Source organism: Chinchilla lanigera, unplaced genomic scaffold (assembly GCF_000276665.1).
Source record: "Chinchilla lanigera isolate Chin_1 unplaced genomic scaffold, ChiLan1.0 scaffold00188, whole genome shotgun sequence".
Classification (NCBI taxonomy): Eukaryota; Metazoa; Chordata; class Mammalia; order Rodentia; family Chinchillidae; genus Chinchilla; species Chinchilla lanigera.
In genome coordinates this window covers 761,271-781,803 of record NW_004955589.1, presented here as the reverse complement: position 1 = coordinate 781,803, position 20,533 = coordinate 761,271, and the positions used below count along the sequence as shown (strand labels likewise).

The 20,533-nt window shown below is 38.1% G+C and overlaps 1 protein-coding gene across 3 annotated transcripts in view; it reads left to right on the top strand.

The window, feature by feature from the left end:
- Positions 1–20,533, top strand: part of Snx27 (sorting nexin family member 27) — a 79,476-nt gene that overhangs the window by 17,564 nt on the left and 41,379 nt on the right. For all 3 annotated transcript variants that reach the window (XM_005414566.2, XM_005414568.2, XM_005414567.2), the window contains exon 2: positions 7,270–7,501. In XM_005414566.2, coding sequence (XP_005414623.1) covers positions 7,270–7,501 — 232 coding nt within the window. The remainder of the gene's footprint in view (positions 1–7,269; positions 7,502–20,533) is intronic.

The following is a 20,533-nucleotide window of genomic DNA, read 5'->3' as shown; positions in this document are numbered from 1 at the left end:
AATAATAATTTTACTTTGGGGGGAGCAGTACTTTGGGGCAGAGCATTTGCAGTAAGCTGTGCACATCTCCAGCCTTTAAAAAATTGTTTTTAAATTTTGAGACAGGAGGATCTTGCTAAGTCAGCAAGTTGCCCAGGCTGGGCTTGAACTTGGATCCTGCCCAAAGTGCTGGCATTATAGTTGTATGTCCAGCAATAACTTTACATTGTAAAAATTGTTTTCCAGATTTTACTATTAGGAAAAACTCAAACATTTTAGAAACCTTTTGTTGTTCACTTTCTTTCTTTTTTTTTTTTTTTGGTCTTTTTGAGACAGGGTCTTGCTATGCAGTTCAGGCTGGCCTGGAGGTCACTTTATAGCCCAGGCTGGTCTCAAACTTGCAACAATCCTCCTGTCTCAGCCTCCCACAAGAATTACAGGCATGCGCCACCATGCCTGGCTTGTCCACTCTCTTTAGTTGTGCTTCTGTTATCCTATCAATAAATTAGATGTGGTATGGATCAAATACTGTGTCAGAAGAAAAGGGTCCATAGTCTGGAATGCTTAACAGTTTAACAAGTGAGATCTACACCTAAAACAAAATGTGAATATATTTATAATGAAATATATTAATAAATATATTAATGCAATTAGTAGTGTTTGATTCTTGACAGCTGCAGCTTTGATGAACTTGAGAAAGATGTTGCTGCTGAATGGATTAACATGATAATCTGTTACTCTGATTCTTCACTAGTTTTGAAATAGTGTCCTGTTTTTTCCTCTCATGAATATGAACACTTTATTGAATCCCATTGTAGACAGATATGACATGGGGTCAAAGGGGCAGAGTCATAGCCTGAGGGTTCAGGGTTAGCAGTGGAGGGTGGAGGACATGGGCATTACTAGTAGCTCCTAAAATCCTTTAGCGGCTCTGTATTGCTTGCCATGTTATCCTGAGCTTGTAGTGAAAATCAAGATAAGGATAATGGTCAGAATGATGCTGAAGACCAGCACATAGAGGTTCAGGTAGTTGACAGTGGAGACTAAGTGTGAGTCCCATTCACGTCGCCCACTATTACTCTGTCCCTAAACTTCATGGAGTAGGTGAATGCTTTGAAGCCCATGAAGCACCAGTTCATGGAGAATGTGTCCAATGGGAATCAGCTGACATGGTTGGGCACAGAGCTCTCCTTCTAAATTGTGTAGTTAAATCATCAGGTTGGGTTAGGTTTGTTGGTTCCTTCTCTATCTCTTTGCTACCTTACAAGTCAAATTCTTGACTACCTGCTGTAGTAGTCACAATGTACTATCCTTATACTCTGGAGATTAAAGGATTGAGACATGTACAACCAGTGAACTCGTCCAAAGGAGGCAAAGCTTGAACAGGTCTAAATAAAAGTCATTATTTGGGACCACTAAATGTCAAGAAATTAAAAAAAAATTTTAGGGGGCTCATGCGTATAATCCCAGCACTCAGGAGACTGAGGCAGTAGGATCCCTGTGAGTTCAATGCCAGCCTGAACTGCATAGTGCAACCTTTTCTCAAAAAGACAAAAAAATATTTTTTCTTTTAAATTTTTGGTTTTTTGAGATGGGGTCTCTCTCAGTTCAGGCTGGCCCTGAAATTGTGGTGATCTTCCTGAGTGGTCATGCTGGAGAGGCTCTACAGCTGTCATTCCTTTGATGCTCCTTGATCATCTCATAGTTCGTGGTGAGGCTGCTGCTCATGTGATTGAAAAATGTTTGGGAGTGTGGTTCATGGTGCTAGTACACTACCAAATATCTGTGCTTTTGTTTATAGATTAGGACAGAAAGCTAAAGCAATGGTAAGGGCAAAACTTCTCTTCATTACTTCATGTAATAAGCTTGTGAGACTTGGAAATAGTCAAGATTTAGCTTATTTTCCACAAAGATTTAAGAGGTAAAAAAAAAAAAGCATATATTTAAAACAGTTCTATCCCATAGACGTGTACAGATTCACCTACTGGGAGTTGCATAACAAAAATATTCAGGGTCATCTGGACGTAGGATAGAGGCTATGTTTCACCTATATTATAGGCTACAATTTCACATTTATATATGAGGGTGTTTATGGACCTTTTACTTTCAGTCAGCTTACTAAGATTTACTTTACATATGGTCAGATGCACAGATATGAGGTGTAGAGCCTGAAGTTTTTTGTTTTATTTTTCTGTGGTGCTGGGATTGAACACCCCTTTACTGAGCCTTGTTCCTAGCCCTAGAGTTTTGATTTTTATAAAAGGATGCATTTAACCAACCATTTAACCAGCTCCATTGGATGTAAACCACTTTCCTCACTGGAAAAGGCTTGTTTGTGCCCCTCTGCATCCAGTGCTCATTTCCTTTCCTGCAGACAGCCACTGAGCCTATTTCTACTACTACACAACAGAATTTGCCTATTTTAACATTTCAAGTAAGTGGAATCCAATCAATCAGAATCTTGTCTTTTTTTTAGTTTGAGTTTTGAGATTCACTCCTGTTGTAGATATGAGTAGTTTGTTCATTTTTAGAGCTGTGATATACTCCAGTGTGTGAATATGCAACAGTTTCCTCTATTACCTTTTAATAGAAATGTGAGCTATTTTCAATTTTGGATTTGTTTGTTTATTGTGGTGTAGAGGGGATCAAACCCAGGGCCTTGCAAATGCTAGGGTTCTGTCCCTGGACTACACTTCTACCCAAGTTTTGGAATGTTATGAATATAACTGCAGTGAAAAATTCAACTACAATGGTTTATGTTTTCATTTCAGTTTGGGAAATACATAGGAGTAGAATTACTGGGTCATGTAGTAAATGTACTGTTAAGAAACAGCTAGATTGTTATTTTATCATCTCATCAGCAAGGTATGAGAATTCTAGTTCACGTCTTTGGCAAAACTTAGTTTTGTCACTCTTTATTTTAGCTGTTCTTGTGGGAGTGTAGCCATTCCATATTGACCTATAAGCTTGAGAGATGTGTCTTATTGCTTGTAGAGAAATGCTTGCCCCCTTCCTTCCTTCCTTTCTTCCTTCCTTACCCCCTCCCTCCTTCCCTCCGTCCCTCCCTCTTTACCTCCCTTCTTTTCTTCCTTCCTTCCCTTCTCTCTTTATTTCTTTCTGTTTCTTCTTTCTTTTTTTTTTTTGTTTTTTTCGTAGTACTAGAGGTAGAACGTAGGCCCCCATGTATGGTAGGTAAGTGCTCTCCCACTGAGCTATGCTGTACGTGTTTTAAAACTTTTTATTTTGAGACAGGGTCTTTTTTTTTTTTTTTTGGTTTTTCTCCGGTACCGGGAACCGAACTCACGACCTTGCACTTGCCAGGCAGGCGCTTTGCCGCTGAGCTAAATCCCCAGCCCTGAGACAGGGTCTTGGTATTTAATCCACATTGGTATTGAACTGAAGGTCCTCCCGCCTCAGCTTCCTGAGTGATGGAATTGCAGGCATGCACTACCATGCCTGGGTGCCAACCATTTTTTGGTTTTTGTTTTGTTTGTTGTTTTGAGACAAGATCTTGCTAAGTGTAGCCCAGGTTGACCTTGAATTTAAGTCCTCCTGCTTCAGCTTTCTGAGTAGTAGCTGTGCCACTGTATACCCTGGTTTATCATGTATATTTAATGGACAGCTTCAAAGAGACCAATTACCATTTACTGAAATTTCTTTCTTGCCTGTCACAGGAGGTCAACGTACTGTTCTCCTTACTGTGTAGAATGGCTCTTTGCGTTGGTGTATACAGTGATTGCTTTGTTTTATTTCCATCCATACCTAGTTCGTTATATTCAGCTTCCTTCATAAGCAGTATACAAAGCCTTCAGATTTAGTAAAGCTTTTTCTCTTACTTCTAAGAGTGTTTATATTAGCTTTGCAATTTCCTCAGCTGGCTGAATTTGGTTGAATAGAAGTCTTATTTAAAGCCACTTCCATTACTAGCCAAAAACCTGTCTATTTGGAGCCAAATGTCGGAGAGTTGTATTAAAATTATCAAGTGTATCTTTACAGTGCTGAAAACATAAAGTAGTTTGGGTATCATTTAAATGCATAGAGAAACAAAATTTTGGTCTTATTTGTGGATTTTTGGAATTTTTGGCAGTCTTCTTTTCTTCTAATATTTTATTTTAAAAAATTCCAAACATGGAAAAGTTGAAAGAATTGTATAGTACTTAACATCTTGATTCTGCAGTTTTTAACTGTATTTGCTTGCTCACATATCCATTGAACTTTTTGATAATATATTTAAACTCTTGCTTTTTCTTTTGGAAGAAGTATAGATTGGTAGAGCCTACTGGGTCTGTGTTTTGTGTGGTATGTGGGGCTTAGTGGTTCTCTGATTCGGTGGTCTTAGGAAAGTTAGTGATTATTGTGATGCCTATTATCTGGTTGTGAATTTAATCATTTACTTTCAAATTCCAACTTGATTAGGTTACAAAGGCAAAAGAAAGGATTGGTGATCAGGGAGACCAAATACTACTAGCCTGCTTGTCCAGCTGATACAAGTACCGTAATACAAATAGCTATCATTTATTGAGTAGTTACCCTGTTCTCGAGCTTGATCTCACTGTAGTTCTCACAGTCCATTAGCTAGGAGTATTATTAGACATACTTTGTGTATTAGGAAATTGAGGTGTAGTAAGATTGATTTACCTAAGTTATCTGTTAAATGACACAATTGGTATTCAAACTCAAATGTGTCTGACTCCCACGTGTGTCTGACTGTACTTTGAACCAGAATTTTGTACTACTGAAAGTTCTCCCTTATTGTAAAATTTATATTTTTCATTTACTTATATCTTCATAATTATGCAGATTTGGGGGCCATACCTAATTTGAGTCTAGCTTAGTAGCCTTCTTGTGAAAAATAATTTTACATTTTTATAGCTAACATATTTATGACTGTGAAGATCAGTCTATCTGCCAACATATTGCAGTACTGGGGATTGAACCCAGGGCTTTAGCATTGGTCTGTGTCCCCATCCTCTTTTACTAATTTTGAGATAGGGTCTTGTTAAGTAACTAGCTTTCTCTCTCTCTCTCTCTCTGTATCTCTCTGTGTCTCTCTCTTTTTCTTTCTTGCTCATTTTGAGTCAGGGTTTCACGATGTTGATCAGGCTGGCCTTGAACTCACTTTGTAGCCCCAGGCTGGCCTCAAACTCATGGTGATTCTCCTGCCTCAGGCTCCTGAGTGTTGGGATTACAGTCATGCTTCACCATGCCCGGCCTTGTTTTCAAAGCAGTAATTATTAATCTTTTTGGTACCAGAGTAACCCAGAATTAAATTTTTTTTTTCAGAATTAAATTTTTAAGGAAAAAAATTGAGGGCTGAAAAGTAAAAATTTGAACATCACTTTTTGCACAAATACATAACTCATTAAATTACTTGCATTAACCAAGAATCTTTATCGAGGATATTTTGTTCAGTCTTTAAGATGTCAGTTTCCCTCATTTAGTTCTACCCTTTGCTTTTTCAGTTTATTTCTTCCTACAATCAGTATATTTTCTCAGAACTACTAAGGCTGAAGAATTAGATGAAATCTTTGCCGATTCATAACTTGAGGTTTCCATTTCTTCAACAACAGTCTCTTCATGCATTGCATAGAATTGATGATTTTTTAAAATCTCTGTTTTGACCTTGTCTGAATAAAAAGACCAAATTTCCGTCAATGAAAGGGGCTCTTACTTTTCTTCCATAGTACTAAGTTTGTATGTGAAATTACTGGCTTTTTTGTTTGTTTGTCTATAAGTTAGATAGACTTTTAGGTTGTAAAATGTCAAGAATGCTGAATTTAGTGGCTAGATCGGTAAACACAAAATAATGAAGGAGGCTAGATGAATAATCTCTTGCCCATTTATATAAATGAAAGTTTCAGGTACCAGGCTGACAGAGACAATTCCACTGACTGAAAAGTGTGTGGAAGGCTTGTTACTAAACTTAGCATCATTTTCAGGAAGACAAAACCCAAGTGGTTTGGAATAGAACTGAAAGATAATTTAACTCTAAAGGATAGATAAGCTTTAAATATTAAATGGATTAAGGGGTCAGGTGTGTATTTCTTTTCCCTCTTGGATAGCCATGCTAGGGAACCTTCCGGCCGGCTGCCCAGTGGTTTTTGCTGAGACGGCAGACTGGGCCAGATTCTGGGAAGGTAGTTCAGCTTGCTGAGTGAATTTTGTGAGCCTCAGCATCTTTCTTGACAAAATTACTGTTCTTCCAAACCTTGTACTTTTCCTTATTCCAGCCTTTTGTACACAGTGAAACTGGAAGGAGAATGAATATGTTGATTTACTACATAAACTTAGGTGTGTATTTTTTAGTATGGACAGATTACATAGGACTTCAAGTAAGACAGCAGAGAGAGTCCTGAGAAATTAATGTGGTGATTGAGAGAACAAAGGAAGTTGGGTTCAGGTATTGAAATTTTTAGAGGTAATACAGAAAAATTTTGTGTATGAAAATTAATATTATTTAATTCCCAAGATAATACAACTTGGCATAAAGAAAAATTAAGTTGACTCCCGGGAGATATGGGGAGAAATCAGATTTTAAAATGTAAAGGAAGTATCTTAAGTTATCTTTTTTGTCTTTATTTTTGTCTCATCTTTATTTGTCTCTATTTGTCTGTAAGTTAAGAGAATGCATTTTGTGAAGTGTTGTTTGTTTTTTTGTTTTGTAGTGCTAGGCATTGAATGAACCCAGGGCCTTCATACTGAGCTACATCTCTACCCCTTTTTTAAATTTTTTGACCGAGTCTCACTAAGTTGGTCAGGCTGGCCTTGAACTTGTAATCCTCCTCTCAGCTTTCTAGAGTTCTGGCTGAGAGTATAGGCTTGTACCACCAAGCCTAGTGTGAAGTTTCTTTTTAATAAAATTCCTACGGGCTTTAAAAGGATAAAGAGTGTAATTCAAATGGCAAGACTGTCAAAAGCCATTTTGATTGCTTTATGTACATGCTAAGCTAGGGTGAGGAAATTGGACTAGTTAGCCTCAAAAGCTTTGTTTCCTCCTCAGCTTCTCTCTGTTTCCCATGTGCTTTCCTGAAACTGTATGTCAGATTCTAATATAGAGGAAGGGTAGGGTCTTCTCTTTCACCTGTTTCCATTTTTTCTCCTCTGCCTTAAAGTTTACAAATAGTCTTTCATTTTAGAATCTGTAAAGACTTAAACAAATTTTATGGAACCAAATGAATCTTTTGATTTTATGGTTCATATTGTGTGACACTGGTTGGGGGCAGGAGGGTGGAGATAAGTGTTTGGACCCTTCTGGTTTATGGGATTGTCTTTTTCCCTTTTTCCCCTTAGGAACGGCGTGAATGTTGAGGGGGCGACACACAAGCAGGTGGTGGACCTGATCCGAGCAGGCGAGAAGGAATTGATCTTGACAGTGTTATCTGTACCTCCTCACGAGGCAGATAACCTAGATCCCAGTGACGACTCGTTGGGACAATCTTTTTATGATTACACAGAAAAGCAAGCAGTGCCCATATCGGTCCCCACATACAAACATGTGGAGCAGAATGGTGAGAAATTTGTGGTGAGTGTCAGCCCAACTCGATCCTCAGATATTTAGCTTTCATTTCCCCTAGTCTCATCATTGTGAATATTTTGGAGCAGTATCATAAAAGACTGCTAAGTAGGTCAGTTTCTCTACAAGGAAGATCGTTGCACACATAAATAAAAAGCACTGACCCCGCTTTATCACAGGGGGTGAACTATAGTAATGATGATAAGTCTGTTTCTGCTTAGGTACAACTCTATTTTATTTCCTGACAGTTTCAAGTTTCTCTTCACACATGCAAGTTTGTTTTGCTTGCTAATTTGTTTGTTCCTTTATTGGTTACCATGTCTCTTTGCTTAGTAGCCTTAGTAGCCTCATTTATTGTTGACTCTTTGGAGCTATAAGGCAAGATTAATTTTTTTGAAAAATAATTTTCTGGTTTTGTATCATAGTTTAGATATTTATTTATTTATGTATTTATTTATTTTGGTGCTGGGAATTGAACTCAAGACCTTGTGCTTGCCAGGTGCACACTGTGCCACTGAGCTACATCCCTGGCCCCTAAAGACAAGAGTAATTTTAAAAGGTGCTATCTTCCAAAATATTTGGGTAACACAGAGGTTTTTCCATTTTAGAATCAATGCCTTCTCCACATTTTGTTCTTTTTCATTCCTTTGGAGATGTCTTTGTGTGTGATTAACTCTTGTTTTCCCCAAGTATGCTCTCAATGCAATTTTCATAAGGTTTTTACACAGTTTCAATTTGTTGTTATTGTAGATGTGTAGGAAAACCCATCTTGAATTCCTGAATCCTGCTGTTTTTCAAAACCTAATTGCCAGTGATACACTTATTTTTCTTTTGGTTGCAGTTTGCTTTTTGTGCCTTTGATTATTTTGGACATGTTAATATAAATGTTCATATTTTATTATTCTTTGTAGAAAATGCAGGAGGTTCTGTTAGATGTTGGCAAACACACTGCATGTGTTTAAAGCTGACCTACAGCGAGGTGTGCTGGTGCATGCCTATGAGCCCCAGTACTGTAGGGGGCTGAGGCAGGACGATCACAAGTTGGAGCCTAGCCTGGGCAACTCAGTGACTTAGTGAGATCCTATCTCAGAGTAAAACGTTTTAAAAAGAGCTAGAGATGTAGCTCAGTGCAAGGGCTTTGTTCCCCAGTACTGGGGGATGGTGGGGGAAGTTGACCTATTGATTAAAGTTACAATCTGTAAAACTTGGATTTGTCTCCTGCATAGGAATGCGCTACTAAACATTTATGGCAGTTTTTCTTTTTCCTTAAGTGGAGAAGATGACAGCAGCAGTGAAGCTAGAAAAATTGCAGAGAGATCAGCTACAGTTTATATCTAAGTTTAGCTGGAAATGATAGCACATAGGTTTTATGTTAGCATGGTGTGTGTGTGTTCTTAGGACTAGACATAAAGTTTGAGGTTTTACTACTCTCTTTAAAATAAAATTTTTAAAAAAAGTTTGAGGTTTTATGAATCAGAAGGGATAACTCTGATTGGTAAGGCAGATAAGAAGTTCAAATTAGGGTCAGGTCCTAACAGTAGAGCAGATGTGGATGTTGGCACCTTCTGGGGATTACCTAAGACCTTGAGAACTTCTTGTAGACCTGAGAAAATGAATGAAACTGTCAGTTCTTTTTTAAAAACTCAGCCTTACTGAACATAACTTACCTTTGTTAACATTCATCCCGTTAAGTGTTCAGTTTTATGAGTTTTGAAAATTATACATAGTGTTACAACCACTACTACTACCACGGTAGATATAGAACATTGTTGTCATCCCTCTAAATTCCCGCACACTTCCGTTCAGTTAGTCTTCTCCTACTGCCCTAGTGAATCACTTATCTGCTTTCTGTCACTGTATTTCGCTTTTTTTGAAATGTTAAATAAATTATCCAATATGTACTGTCCTGTGTCTTTGTTCAGTTAGTATAGTCCTTTTAAGATTGACACACATTCTTACATGTAATAGTAACTTGCTCCTTTTTAATTGCTGAGGAATAGTCTACTAAATCTTTCTTCTTCTTTTTTTTCCCCCTGAGACAGGATCTCCCTATGTCATTCAGGCTGGCCATGAATTCACTGTGTAGCCCAAGATGACCTTGAACTCATGCCAGTCCTCCTGCCTCAGCTTCCCAGGTGCTGGGATTACAGGCATGCTCCAGCATGCCTACCTCTCTTGTCTTTATTGATGCACATTTAAATTGTGTCCAGTTTGGGGCTATTATGATTGACCTGCTATGAAATAACATTAATGTTCAGGTCTGTATGTTTTCATTCCTGTGGAGTATATACCAAAAAGTAGAATTCCAGGTACTTGTAAGAAGTGTAAATTTAATCTTATAAGAAAGTACCGGGGATATGGCTCAGCAGCACAAGCGCCTGCCTGGCAAGCGCAAGGTCCTGAGTTTGATTCCTGGTAACAGGAAAAAAAAAAAGAAAGAAAGAAAGAAAGTACCAAGGTATTTTCCATAGTAGCTGTACCATTTTTCCTTTTCATTTGCAGTGGAGTATTCCATTTGTTCTATAGCCTCTTGAACACTTGGTATTTTCAGTCTTTGTTATTGTTGTTGTTGACTCTTTGTTTTTGGAGAGAGCATCGGACTATGTACTTAAAGCTGGCCTTGAATTCACTATGTAGCCCAGAATGGTCAAGTTTTCTTTTGTATGGTAGGGATTGAACCTAAGACCCATATATGCTAAGCATGCACTCTACTACTGAGCTACATCTATAGTCTTCACTCTTTTTAATTCTGGCTGTTCTTGTGGGTATAGTGATATCGCACTTTGATTTTATTTGACAGTTAGTGACTCATGACGATGAACTGATTTGCCTGTGTTTAGTGGCCCTTTGTCTGTCTTGTTTGGTGAAGTATCTGTTCAACTATTCTGCCCTCCTGAGAAATTGGACTATCTTATTAGTTTGGAGCAAGAGATTTTTACATATTCTAAATGGAAGTCCTTAATCAGATAGGTGTTTTGTAAGTATTTCTCCTGGTCTTTGTTAATACTTTCATTATATGCTACAAATTCATTCATACAAATTGTATAACTTGTAGTTTTTAGAGCATTTACAGAATTGCATATACATCACCATAGTCAGTTTTAGAATATTTTCTTCACATTAGAGGAATGCCATTTTCTGTAGCCATCATCTCCCAAACCTTCCATCCCCTCCAGCTGTAGGCACCCACTAATCTACTTTCGTGTCCCATATGTTGGTCCATACTATATAAATAGAATGATGTGAGTTTTTTTTTCTGACTGATTTCTTCACTTAGCATAATGTTTTCAAAGCTTATTCATGTTGTAGCATGTATCACCATTTTGTTTTTATTGCCAAATAACATTCTGTTGTATGGATATACCACTTTTTATTTATCCATTCTCTGAGTGAGAGAGATTTAGATTGTTTCCACTATTACAAAGAATGCTTTTGTGTATAAGTTTTTGTGTGGATATGTCCATGATATGTCTTGTTCCTTCTTTTTTTCCCATTCCTCTCCCCTCCCTTTGTTTAAACTTTTGAGGAACTGCTCAGCAGCTTTCCAGGGTGGTTATACCTTATGTTTAGATTTACAATCCATTTTGAATTGATTTTTATATATATTTTGTAAGGATCAAAGTTCTCTGGTAAAAAAAAAAATTATATTCTTGTCTTTTCTAGGTGCATAATTTTTAAATTTTTAACACATGGTAGATGTACATATTTATGGGCTACAGAGTGACATCATAATACATGTATATAATATGTAATGATCAGATCAAGGTAATTGGATATCTTCATCTTATTTGTGGTCTTAAAGGAAATAATTTCAACTTTTCCACATTCAGCCTGTGAGTTAGTTGCATGTAGTCCTTATTGGGCTTGCCTTCAGCACCCAAGTGGTTTTTTATTTCTTTATTTTAACTAGTGTTTTGAGTGTTTGTTTTTTTGTGTTTTGAAACGCAGTATCACTCTGTAGTCCAGGCTGGTATTCAACTCATTATCCTCCCAAGTATTGGGATGTGGGTCTGTGCCACCATGCCTGGCTTGATTATGGAGGGATGTTGAATTTTAGTGAGTGTTTTTTCTGTGTCTGTTAAGACAATCATGATTTTGTTTTCTTTTACTTTGTTTTTTGAGATAGACTCTTGCTGTGTAGTTTAGGCTGGCCTGGAACTCACTTTGTAGCCCAGGCTAGCTTTGAACTTAGCAATCCTCCTGCCTCAGCCTCTCGAGTGCTGGGATGACAGCACTGGGATTCATTATATTGATGTGATATATTATGCTTATTGATTTGCCCATATTGAACCATCCTTGCATCCCTGGAATAAATTCCATCTGATCATGTTGTATAATCTTTTGTATGTGGTACTGGACTTGCAAATGTTTTGTTGAGAATTTTTGCACCTTTTTCATCAAGGATATTGGCTTATAGTTTTTCCTTTTGTTGTATACTTGTCTTGGCATCGTGGTGATGCTAACTTCATGGAGTGTGTTTGGAAGGAGGGTTTCTTCCTGATTTTATTTTATTTTATTTTATTTTTTATTTAATTTTTTGTCTTTTTGATACAAGGTCTCACTGTGCAGTTCAGGCTGGCCTTGAACTCACTTATGTAGCCCAGGCTGGCCTTGAACTCGCAACAATCCTCCTGCCTCAGCCTCCCGAGTGCTGGGATTACAGGCGTGTGCCACCATGTCCTGCTCTTCCTGATTTTAATACTTGGAGTAATTTTTTTTTCTGGTGCTGGGCATTGGACTCCTAGCCTTGTACATGCTAAGCAAGTGCTGTACCACTGAGCTGTGTCCCCAGCCCTGAAATAGTTTGGAAAGAATTAGCATTGGATTTCTTTCAAAGTTTGGTGAAATTCTGCAGTGAAGTCAGTCTTACTATTGATCTGTTTAGGTTTTCTGTGTCCTTGTGGTTCAATTTGGGTAGGTTATATGTATTCAGAAATTTATCTATTTTTTTCAAAATTTTTCTCATTTGTTGGTGTATGATTTATTGTTGAAAATAATCCCTAATTATCCTTTAAATTTCTGTGTTACCAGTTGTGATGTCTACTTTTCCATCTCTGATTTTATTTATTTAGATCTTCTCTTCTTTTCCTGGATAGTCTACCTAAAGGCTTGTCAGTTTTGAGTTTTTCTTAAAAATCCAAATCTTCATTTTGTTGATCTTTTGCCTCATTGTCTCTTTTTTTGTGTGTGTGTGGGGGTCTCTTTCATTTACTTTTCCAGTCTTTGTTACTTCTTTCTTCTATTAATTTTGGTTGGGTATGATTTGTTCTTTTTTCCAGTTCCTTGAGTTCCATCATTAGGTTATTTGAATGTATGTAAGTATATCTGTATCTATACATATAGATATATTTACTGCTGTAAATGTCATCATTTGAATATATATATATTTGTGTATTTACTGCTGTAAATGCCCCGTTCAGTACTGCTGTACTGCTTTTGGTGTATCCCATACGTGTTTCTGTGCTGTACTTTGATTTTCATTTGTTTCAAGTAAATTTTAGTTTCCATCTCAACTGCTTCATTGACTTACAGTCATTCAAGAGAATTTTAATTTCTATATAGTTGTACAATGTTTAAAGTTCCTCTTACTGATTTCTGGCTTTATACCATAATAGTCAGAAAAGAGATATGCTATCAAGGATTCAACTAAAAAGGAGAATACAGGCCATTCTCTTTAATGAACATAGATGGAAAAATTCTGAACAAGACAGTGGCAAACAGAATGCAACAAATCATCAAAAAGATCATACACTGTGACCAAATGGGCTTCATCCCAAGGGTGTCAGGATAGGTCAACATCAGCAATCAATTAGTGTAATATATTACATAAATAGAAGCAGGGATAAGACTCACATGATCCTTTCAGTACAAAACCTAACATCCAAAAAATTCTAGCATCTAAAATTCAACATCAATGGATACAGAAAAAGCTTATCCAAAATTCAGCATGATAAAAACCTGAATAAAATAGGTATAGAAGGAGCTTATCTCAATGTGCTAAAAGCCATTTGTGATAAACCTGCCAACATCATATTAAACAGAAAAACTGAAAACTTTCCCTCTAAAATCAAAACTAAGATAAGGATTCCACTGTTACCACTGCTGTTCAATATGGTTCTTGAAACACTAGCTAGAGCTATCAGGCAAGAGAAAGAAATAAATAAAAGGGATATATATTGGAAAGGAAGAAGTCAAATTATCATTATTTGCAGAGGACATGATCCTCTACATAAGAAGATGCAGAAACAACCTTAGTCTATCTGATCTTTGACAAAAGACCTAAAAATACACATTGGCAGAAAAATAGCCTCTTTAATAATTGGTGTTGGCAAAATTGGCTATCCACATGCAGAAGATTGAATCTAGGCCTATATGTGTAACCATGTACTGAATTAAAATAAAAATGGATCAAAGATCTAAATGTTAAAACAGAATCACTTAATCTGCTAGAAGACAAAATAGATAAAATTTTGAAGCCATAGGTATAGGCAACAACTTTGTGAAAAGAACACAAATTGCACAACATCGAGAATCAACTAATGGGATCTTGTCAAATTAAAAAGGTACACAGCAAAGGAAACAACCAACAGAGTAAAGAGACAACCTACGAGTGGGACAGAGGAATGTAGAATGTATAAGGAGCTTTAAAAAAATAAGACTCGCAAAACAAAAGACGCAATCAAAAAATGGAAAACTAAAATGAATAGGCACTTCAAAAAAGAAGTCCAAATTGCCAATTAACACATGAAAGAAGTGTTTATCACCTTTGGCCATTTGAGAAATGTCAGTTAAAACCACACTGAGATTCCATCTTATTCCAGAGAGAATCGCTATCATCAAGAAATCAAATAGCAACAAATGCTGGCAAGGCTGCTGGGGCAGGCATCTACACTGTTGGTGGGAATGTAAACTAATACAACCATTATGCAAATCAGTATAGAGATTCCTCAAAAAAAACCAGAAACTAGAAATTCCATTTAACCCAGCTATTTCCCTTCTCGGCATCCTCCTGAAAGAGCTAAACACATGATATTAGTGATACATGCATACGCATGTTTTAGCACCACAATTCATAATAGCTAAATCTTTGAAGCAACCTGTATGCTCATCAGCAGATGAATGGATAAAGAAAATGTATTTATACCTGGTGGAGTACCACTGTGCCATAAAGAAGGATAAACTTGTGTTTTTTTGTTGGAAAATGGATGCACTTTGAGACCATAATGTTAAGTGAAATAAATCAGACACATAAGCTTAAAACTCAGATGTTTTCTCTTATATGAGAAACCTAAAATATAAATAAAAAATAAAAGATAAATGGAGAGAAGAGATCTTTTGCAAAAGAGAAATGAACCAAGAGATAGAGAGAGAAGGAAGGGAAGGAGGAGGGGATGAAAAAAATATATAAATGTGTTACATACATGTATCACTCCCCAGGAGAAATATAATCATTATGTACTGCAAACATGTACTTAAAAAAAAACTGAGAATAAATGGCACTGAACATTAAAAAACAAGACACATACTGTGATTGTGATTTCTTTGCATTTGGTGAGACTTGTTTTGTGGCCTAACCTATGGTCTGTCCTGGAGAATTCCATGTATTGATGAGAATGTGCATTCTGCAGCTCTTGAATGAAATGTTCTGTAAATATCTTTTGGGTCCATTTGGTCTCTAGGATAGTTTAACTCTGCTGGTCTGTTAATTTTTGTGTGTGTGTGGGGCGGCCTGGGTAACCTGTTGATTAAGGTGAGTTGTCAAAGTCCCTGGCTACTGTATTAGATTCTGTCTCCCTTTTGGATCTGTTTACTTCATATAATTGAGTTGCTCCAGTTTTGGGTGTGTGTATTTTTAAAATGGTTGTTTCTTTGTGAAAATGGTTCTTTTATCATTATATAGTGACCGCCTTTGTCTCTGTGTATGGTTTTTGAATTCAAATCCCTTTTATCTAAGTATACCTGTTACTGTTGGTTTTTGGTTTCCTTTTGCATGGTATATCTTTCTGTCCCTTCACTTTCAGTCAACGTGTGACCTTTCCTGCTGGTTTCTTAAAGGCTGCATATTGTCCGGCTGTTTTTCATCCATTCATTCTGTATCTTTTTAATTAGGGAATTGAATCTGTTTGATTTCATAGTTATTATTGACAAGTAAAGACATTGTTATTTTATAAATCTTCTCTAGTTGTATTGAGTATCCTTTGTTCTTTTCTTTCTCTCCTGTTTGTCTTTGTGGTTTGGTGTTTTTCTGTGTTGATAAGGCTTGATTCTTTTCTTTCTCCATTGTATATCTGTTCTACTAGTGAGCTTTTATGCTTTTACATGCTTTCATGATGGTAGTTGCTATCCTTTTGCTTTTGGTATAGGACTTTCTTAGCCATTTCTTGTAGGTCGACTCTAGTGATTCATCCTCTCAGTTTTTGCTTGTCTAATAAGGAAAGACTTTTCTTCCTTTATTGCTGAAGCATAGCTTTGCTCAGTATTCTCAGTTGGAGATACTTTCCTTTTAGAACTGAATATATCATCCCATTTTCTCCTGGCATGTATGATTTCTGCTGAGAAGTCTGCTGTTAATGTAATGGAGATTCTCTTACATGTGACTTCACACTTTTCTCACGGTTTTTAGAATCTTCTCAGTCTTTGGGCACTTTGACTATCATATGCCTTAGAAAAGATCTGTTTTGGTCAAATCTACTAAATACAAACTTGATCATCTGCATCTTTCCCAACATTGGGGAAGTTTTCAGCAGTTACTTTGTTGAGTGTTTTTTATGCCTTTCCCCTTCTCTTTCTTGAATACCCATAATGTGAATGTTTGCTTGCTTAATGGTACCCCATAATTCTTTTTAAGTTTTCTTAGTTCTATTTATTGATCTGATCGGGTTATTTTAAAAGGCCTGTCTTCAAGCTCAGAAATTCTTTCTTCTGCTTGCTCTAATCTACTATTGAAGCAATTAACTGTACTTCTGTCTTCCTCTCTCTTTTTTTGGGACAGGATACGTAACAAGATCCTTGCTGGCCTTGAACTCAGGATCCTGCTATGTCAGCCTCCTAGGGGTAGGATTATGGGTGTGTACCACCATTCCCAGCTCTGTTAAGTGTATTTCTTTTTTTTTTTTTTGTCCCTTTTCTGAGACAGGGTCTCACTTTGCAGTTCAGGCTGGCCTTGAGCTCACTTTGTAGCCCAGGCTGGTCTCAGATTTGTAATGATCCTCCTACCTCAGCCTCCCAAGTCCTGGAATTGTAGGCATGCGCCACGCCTGGCTTTATTAACTGTATTTTTAATTCATGTATTGTATTAAGATTTCTGTGTGGTTCTTATTTATGATCTTACTCTTTGCTGAGTTTCTCATTCATGTCATAAATTATCTTCTTAACTTCATTGGGTTACCTATCTGTATTCTCTTGTGTCTCATTAAGTTTCCTTAAAATTAGTAGAGGCAAGAATAATTCGTTATTTTGAATCCTTTTTTGGGCAGTCTGTTGATTTTGTTTTCTTTGGGGTCTGTTGTTAGAGTGATTGTGTTCATTTGGAGTTGTCATATTACTGTGCTTTTTCATGTTTCTTGTGTCTCTACACTGATATTTGTGCATCTGGCAGGTGAGTTGCCTCTGTCAGTTTTATAGTATGGCTTTCATATTAAGAATTTCTCCTGGCAGTTGCTGTGGAGTGTTGGTTGAATAGACTGCATTGGCATTTGTTGCAGGTAGGTGCTATAGCATAGTATCCATGTACCTTCTTCTGATACAGTCAGTATTAGTGATGTTTGTGGCTATCTCAGTGACCTAGGTTATGGGATTGCAGCTGGAATGCAGCTGTCTTAGACATGGTAGTTTGTTGGTGCCTCTGGGCACCAACCATGAGTTGTGTGGGGGCAGGGTCACTGGCCAGCCTGGTGCTGCAGCAGAAGTGTGGTATTGTCAGTTTTTAAGTCACATGGTGATGGGCCCCCCCCTTGTGGCTCCAGGTGGGTACAATCCAGCATGCCCAGTAGCAGATCGTGGCACATGTCAGTTTTTGAGGGTCACACGAGGGCCATGCTATAGAAATGGGCCCAGACTGGGCAACCATCCCAGGGTCCAAGGGCTGTGAGGGAGATGGCAGTGCCTTGGGGTGCTACTTGCTCAAGGCAGGTGCCCAACTGCTGCCGTGGGCAAAAGAAAGGTGAACAGGCCCACTTGGTTCTTTCTTACGGGCTGTATGAGCCACATCATTCAGGCTAGGCTGGCTGGGACTTCTGGTGCCTCAAAAGGGTAAGGGGGGCCCCTGAGTGGTTATTAGTGCTGAGTCCACCAGATTGCTGGGGGCAGCTGCTCTGCTGCTGCATAGGGCCCTGAATGGGTGACGTCTCAAGATGGAACAGCAGGGACTTAGGTAGGAGTGGGCACAGTGTGAGCTGGACTCTTTCTCTCTCTCTCTCTCTCTTTTTTTTTTTTTTGGTCTTTTTGAGACAGGGTCTTACTATGCAGTTCAGGCTGGCCTTGAGCTCACTTTGTAGCCCAGGCTGGCCTCAAACTTGCAATGATCCTCTTGCCTCAGCCTCCCAAGTGCTGCGATTACAGGTATGTGCCATCACGCCCAGCTGGGCTCTTTCTCTGATGAGCAGTGAAGTGGTAACCTGGCTCACCAAACTGAGCTCAGAGCCTGTGAGGTCTGAAGTCTTCTTTGCCAGCAAATACACACATGGTTCAGGTGTCTGTGGTCTTAAGTGGGGACTGCTGGCAGCCTCCTGCTTACCTTTTTCTTTCCAAGCAAAGCCCCTCTTGGTTCAGGGTTGACCTCAAGAGACAGAATTGTAGCACTCCCTCCCCTTTTGCTTTTTTTTGGTGGGGAGGGTACTGGGAATCAAACTCAGGACCTTGAGCTTGTCAGGCAGGCGCTGAGCGACTAAATTATATCCCTGACCCCTCTCCTTTGCTTTTTGAGACAGAGTCTCACTGTGTGTAGTCCAGGCTGGCCTTGAACTCACTATGTAGCTGGCCTCAAATTCATGGTGATCTTCCTCAGCCTCCTGAGTGCTAGGGCATGTGCTACCATACCTGGCTCTTAGTTTCCTTCTTTGTAACTCTGTGCTGTGCAGTATCTCTGTCATATACCCAGTGCAGTCCAGTACTCCGCCTTAAATACTCTGTTGAAATAGATTTTCTTTCTTTCCTCCCTCCCTCCCTTCTTTCCTTCCTTCCTCCCTCCTTCTCTCCCTTCCTCCCTTCCTTCCTTCTTTTCTTCCCTCTGTCCCTTCATCCCTCCGTCCCTCCCTCCCTCCTTCCTGTTTTCCTTTTTCCCTTTGTTTTGGTCCTTTGTTGGGGTGGGAAGGTGCAGACATCTTTTATTTATAAATAGATATCCAGTTGTTTCACCAACTTGTTTTGAAAAGAATATAAGTGCGATTGAAACATATAGTGAACGTTTAAATTTTTAAAAAATTTATTACAGGAAGCCTCCCTCAGAATACTCCCCCTCACTTTGAAGACACTTATCCCATCATTCTTGGCACTTTTTGGAACAATTCTGGAAGTCCTCTTTCATGTGTCTTTAGTTGAGTTGTCATGGCTCTCTTGATGTCCGGAATCAATTAGAAATGTTTACCTCTCAGGGTCATTTTGACTTTGGAGATGAGCCAGAAGTCTCACTGTGCCAGATCTGGTGAGTAAGGTGCATGAAGACATACTGGTGTTTTTATGAGCCTGCCTTCCCCTTGCATGGGACCTGGCAGCAGCATTCACCATTCAGTGTATTTTTTATCACATTTTGTAAAGATACAAGACTTGGAGACCTGCTTCAGAAAGTGGCAAGAATGATGAGATAAGTGTGTTTAAAGCAAAGCAAGGAGGAGTATTTTAAAGATTAATGGGTGTATCGTTACTGTAATAAATTTTAAAAATTTAAATATTCACTGTATTTAAATATTCACTGTGTATTCTGATCACCCTTTGTATACTGTCCCTATTGAAATACCTTGGCATTGGTTGAAAAACAGTTGACCATATTGTGTCAGTCTTTTTCTGGACGCTATTCTGTTCTAGTGACTAATGCATGAACATTTCAACATTTACATCATTTGGGGATTGACCTTTATTAAGTAAGTATCTTCTCCCTTGAGAATGGCCTATATCCTTCTAGTTCTTTATGTATTGTGTAATATGGTTTTGTGTCCTGAATTTTGTGAATGTTGTATTATGTAGACTCTGGGCTCTGTAATATTCCTCTGAACTGTTTTTATGTGTCAGTACTGCCAGTTTTAGTTTAATTCTTTGAGCCTTTGCTGTGTTCCTTTGAGTCTGAATATAACATTACCCAAGAGAATGATCTGATACACGTATGTTGTTCATTCACTTTCTCTGCTCTCTGCACTGGGATTTTCTACTCATTCTTGTGGCAGCTGTATTTGCCTCTACAGTAGTCCTAACTTTTTTTTTTTTGGCCAGAAAGATGTCAGGTTTTCTGCTGGAGTTGTTTTTATAGAGAGGAGATCTTGCTGTGTTGCCCACACTGGCCTCAAACTCTTGAGCTCAACTGATGCTCCTACCTTAGCCTCCCAAGGATCTGGGAGGGCAGGTATACATGCTCTGATTCTAACAGTTAAGTGTGCTACTTTGTGACTGGTGGCCATCATAGGGCAAAGCCCCTTAAAAACAGGAAACTGTCTCCAATCCTTGCAGGTTATTTTGATTCCCCTCCACAGTCTGCTTGCTTCAGAATCTTTAGGAAATTGGTTTTTCAGTACTTTCTTCAGAATTTGTAGTTGTTTTCCATGTGAGAATAAAAGGAGTCTATGCAACAATACTTGAAGTAGAATCATCTGTTATATCAGGGTTTTCCCTATGTGTGAAGAAGCTAATATGTCTTCTTGATAAACTGACCTTTTTAATACTGTGAAATACTTGTTTCTATTCCCAATAATATTCTTTGTTCTGCAATTTTTCTCTGATTTTAAAATATGGCCACTAATAGCCATTTCAGCCTGCCTTTCTTTCTCTCTCTCTTTCTTTCTTTCTTTCTTTCTTTCTTTCTTTCTTTCTTTCTTTCTTTCTTTCTTTCTTTCT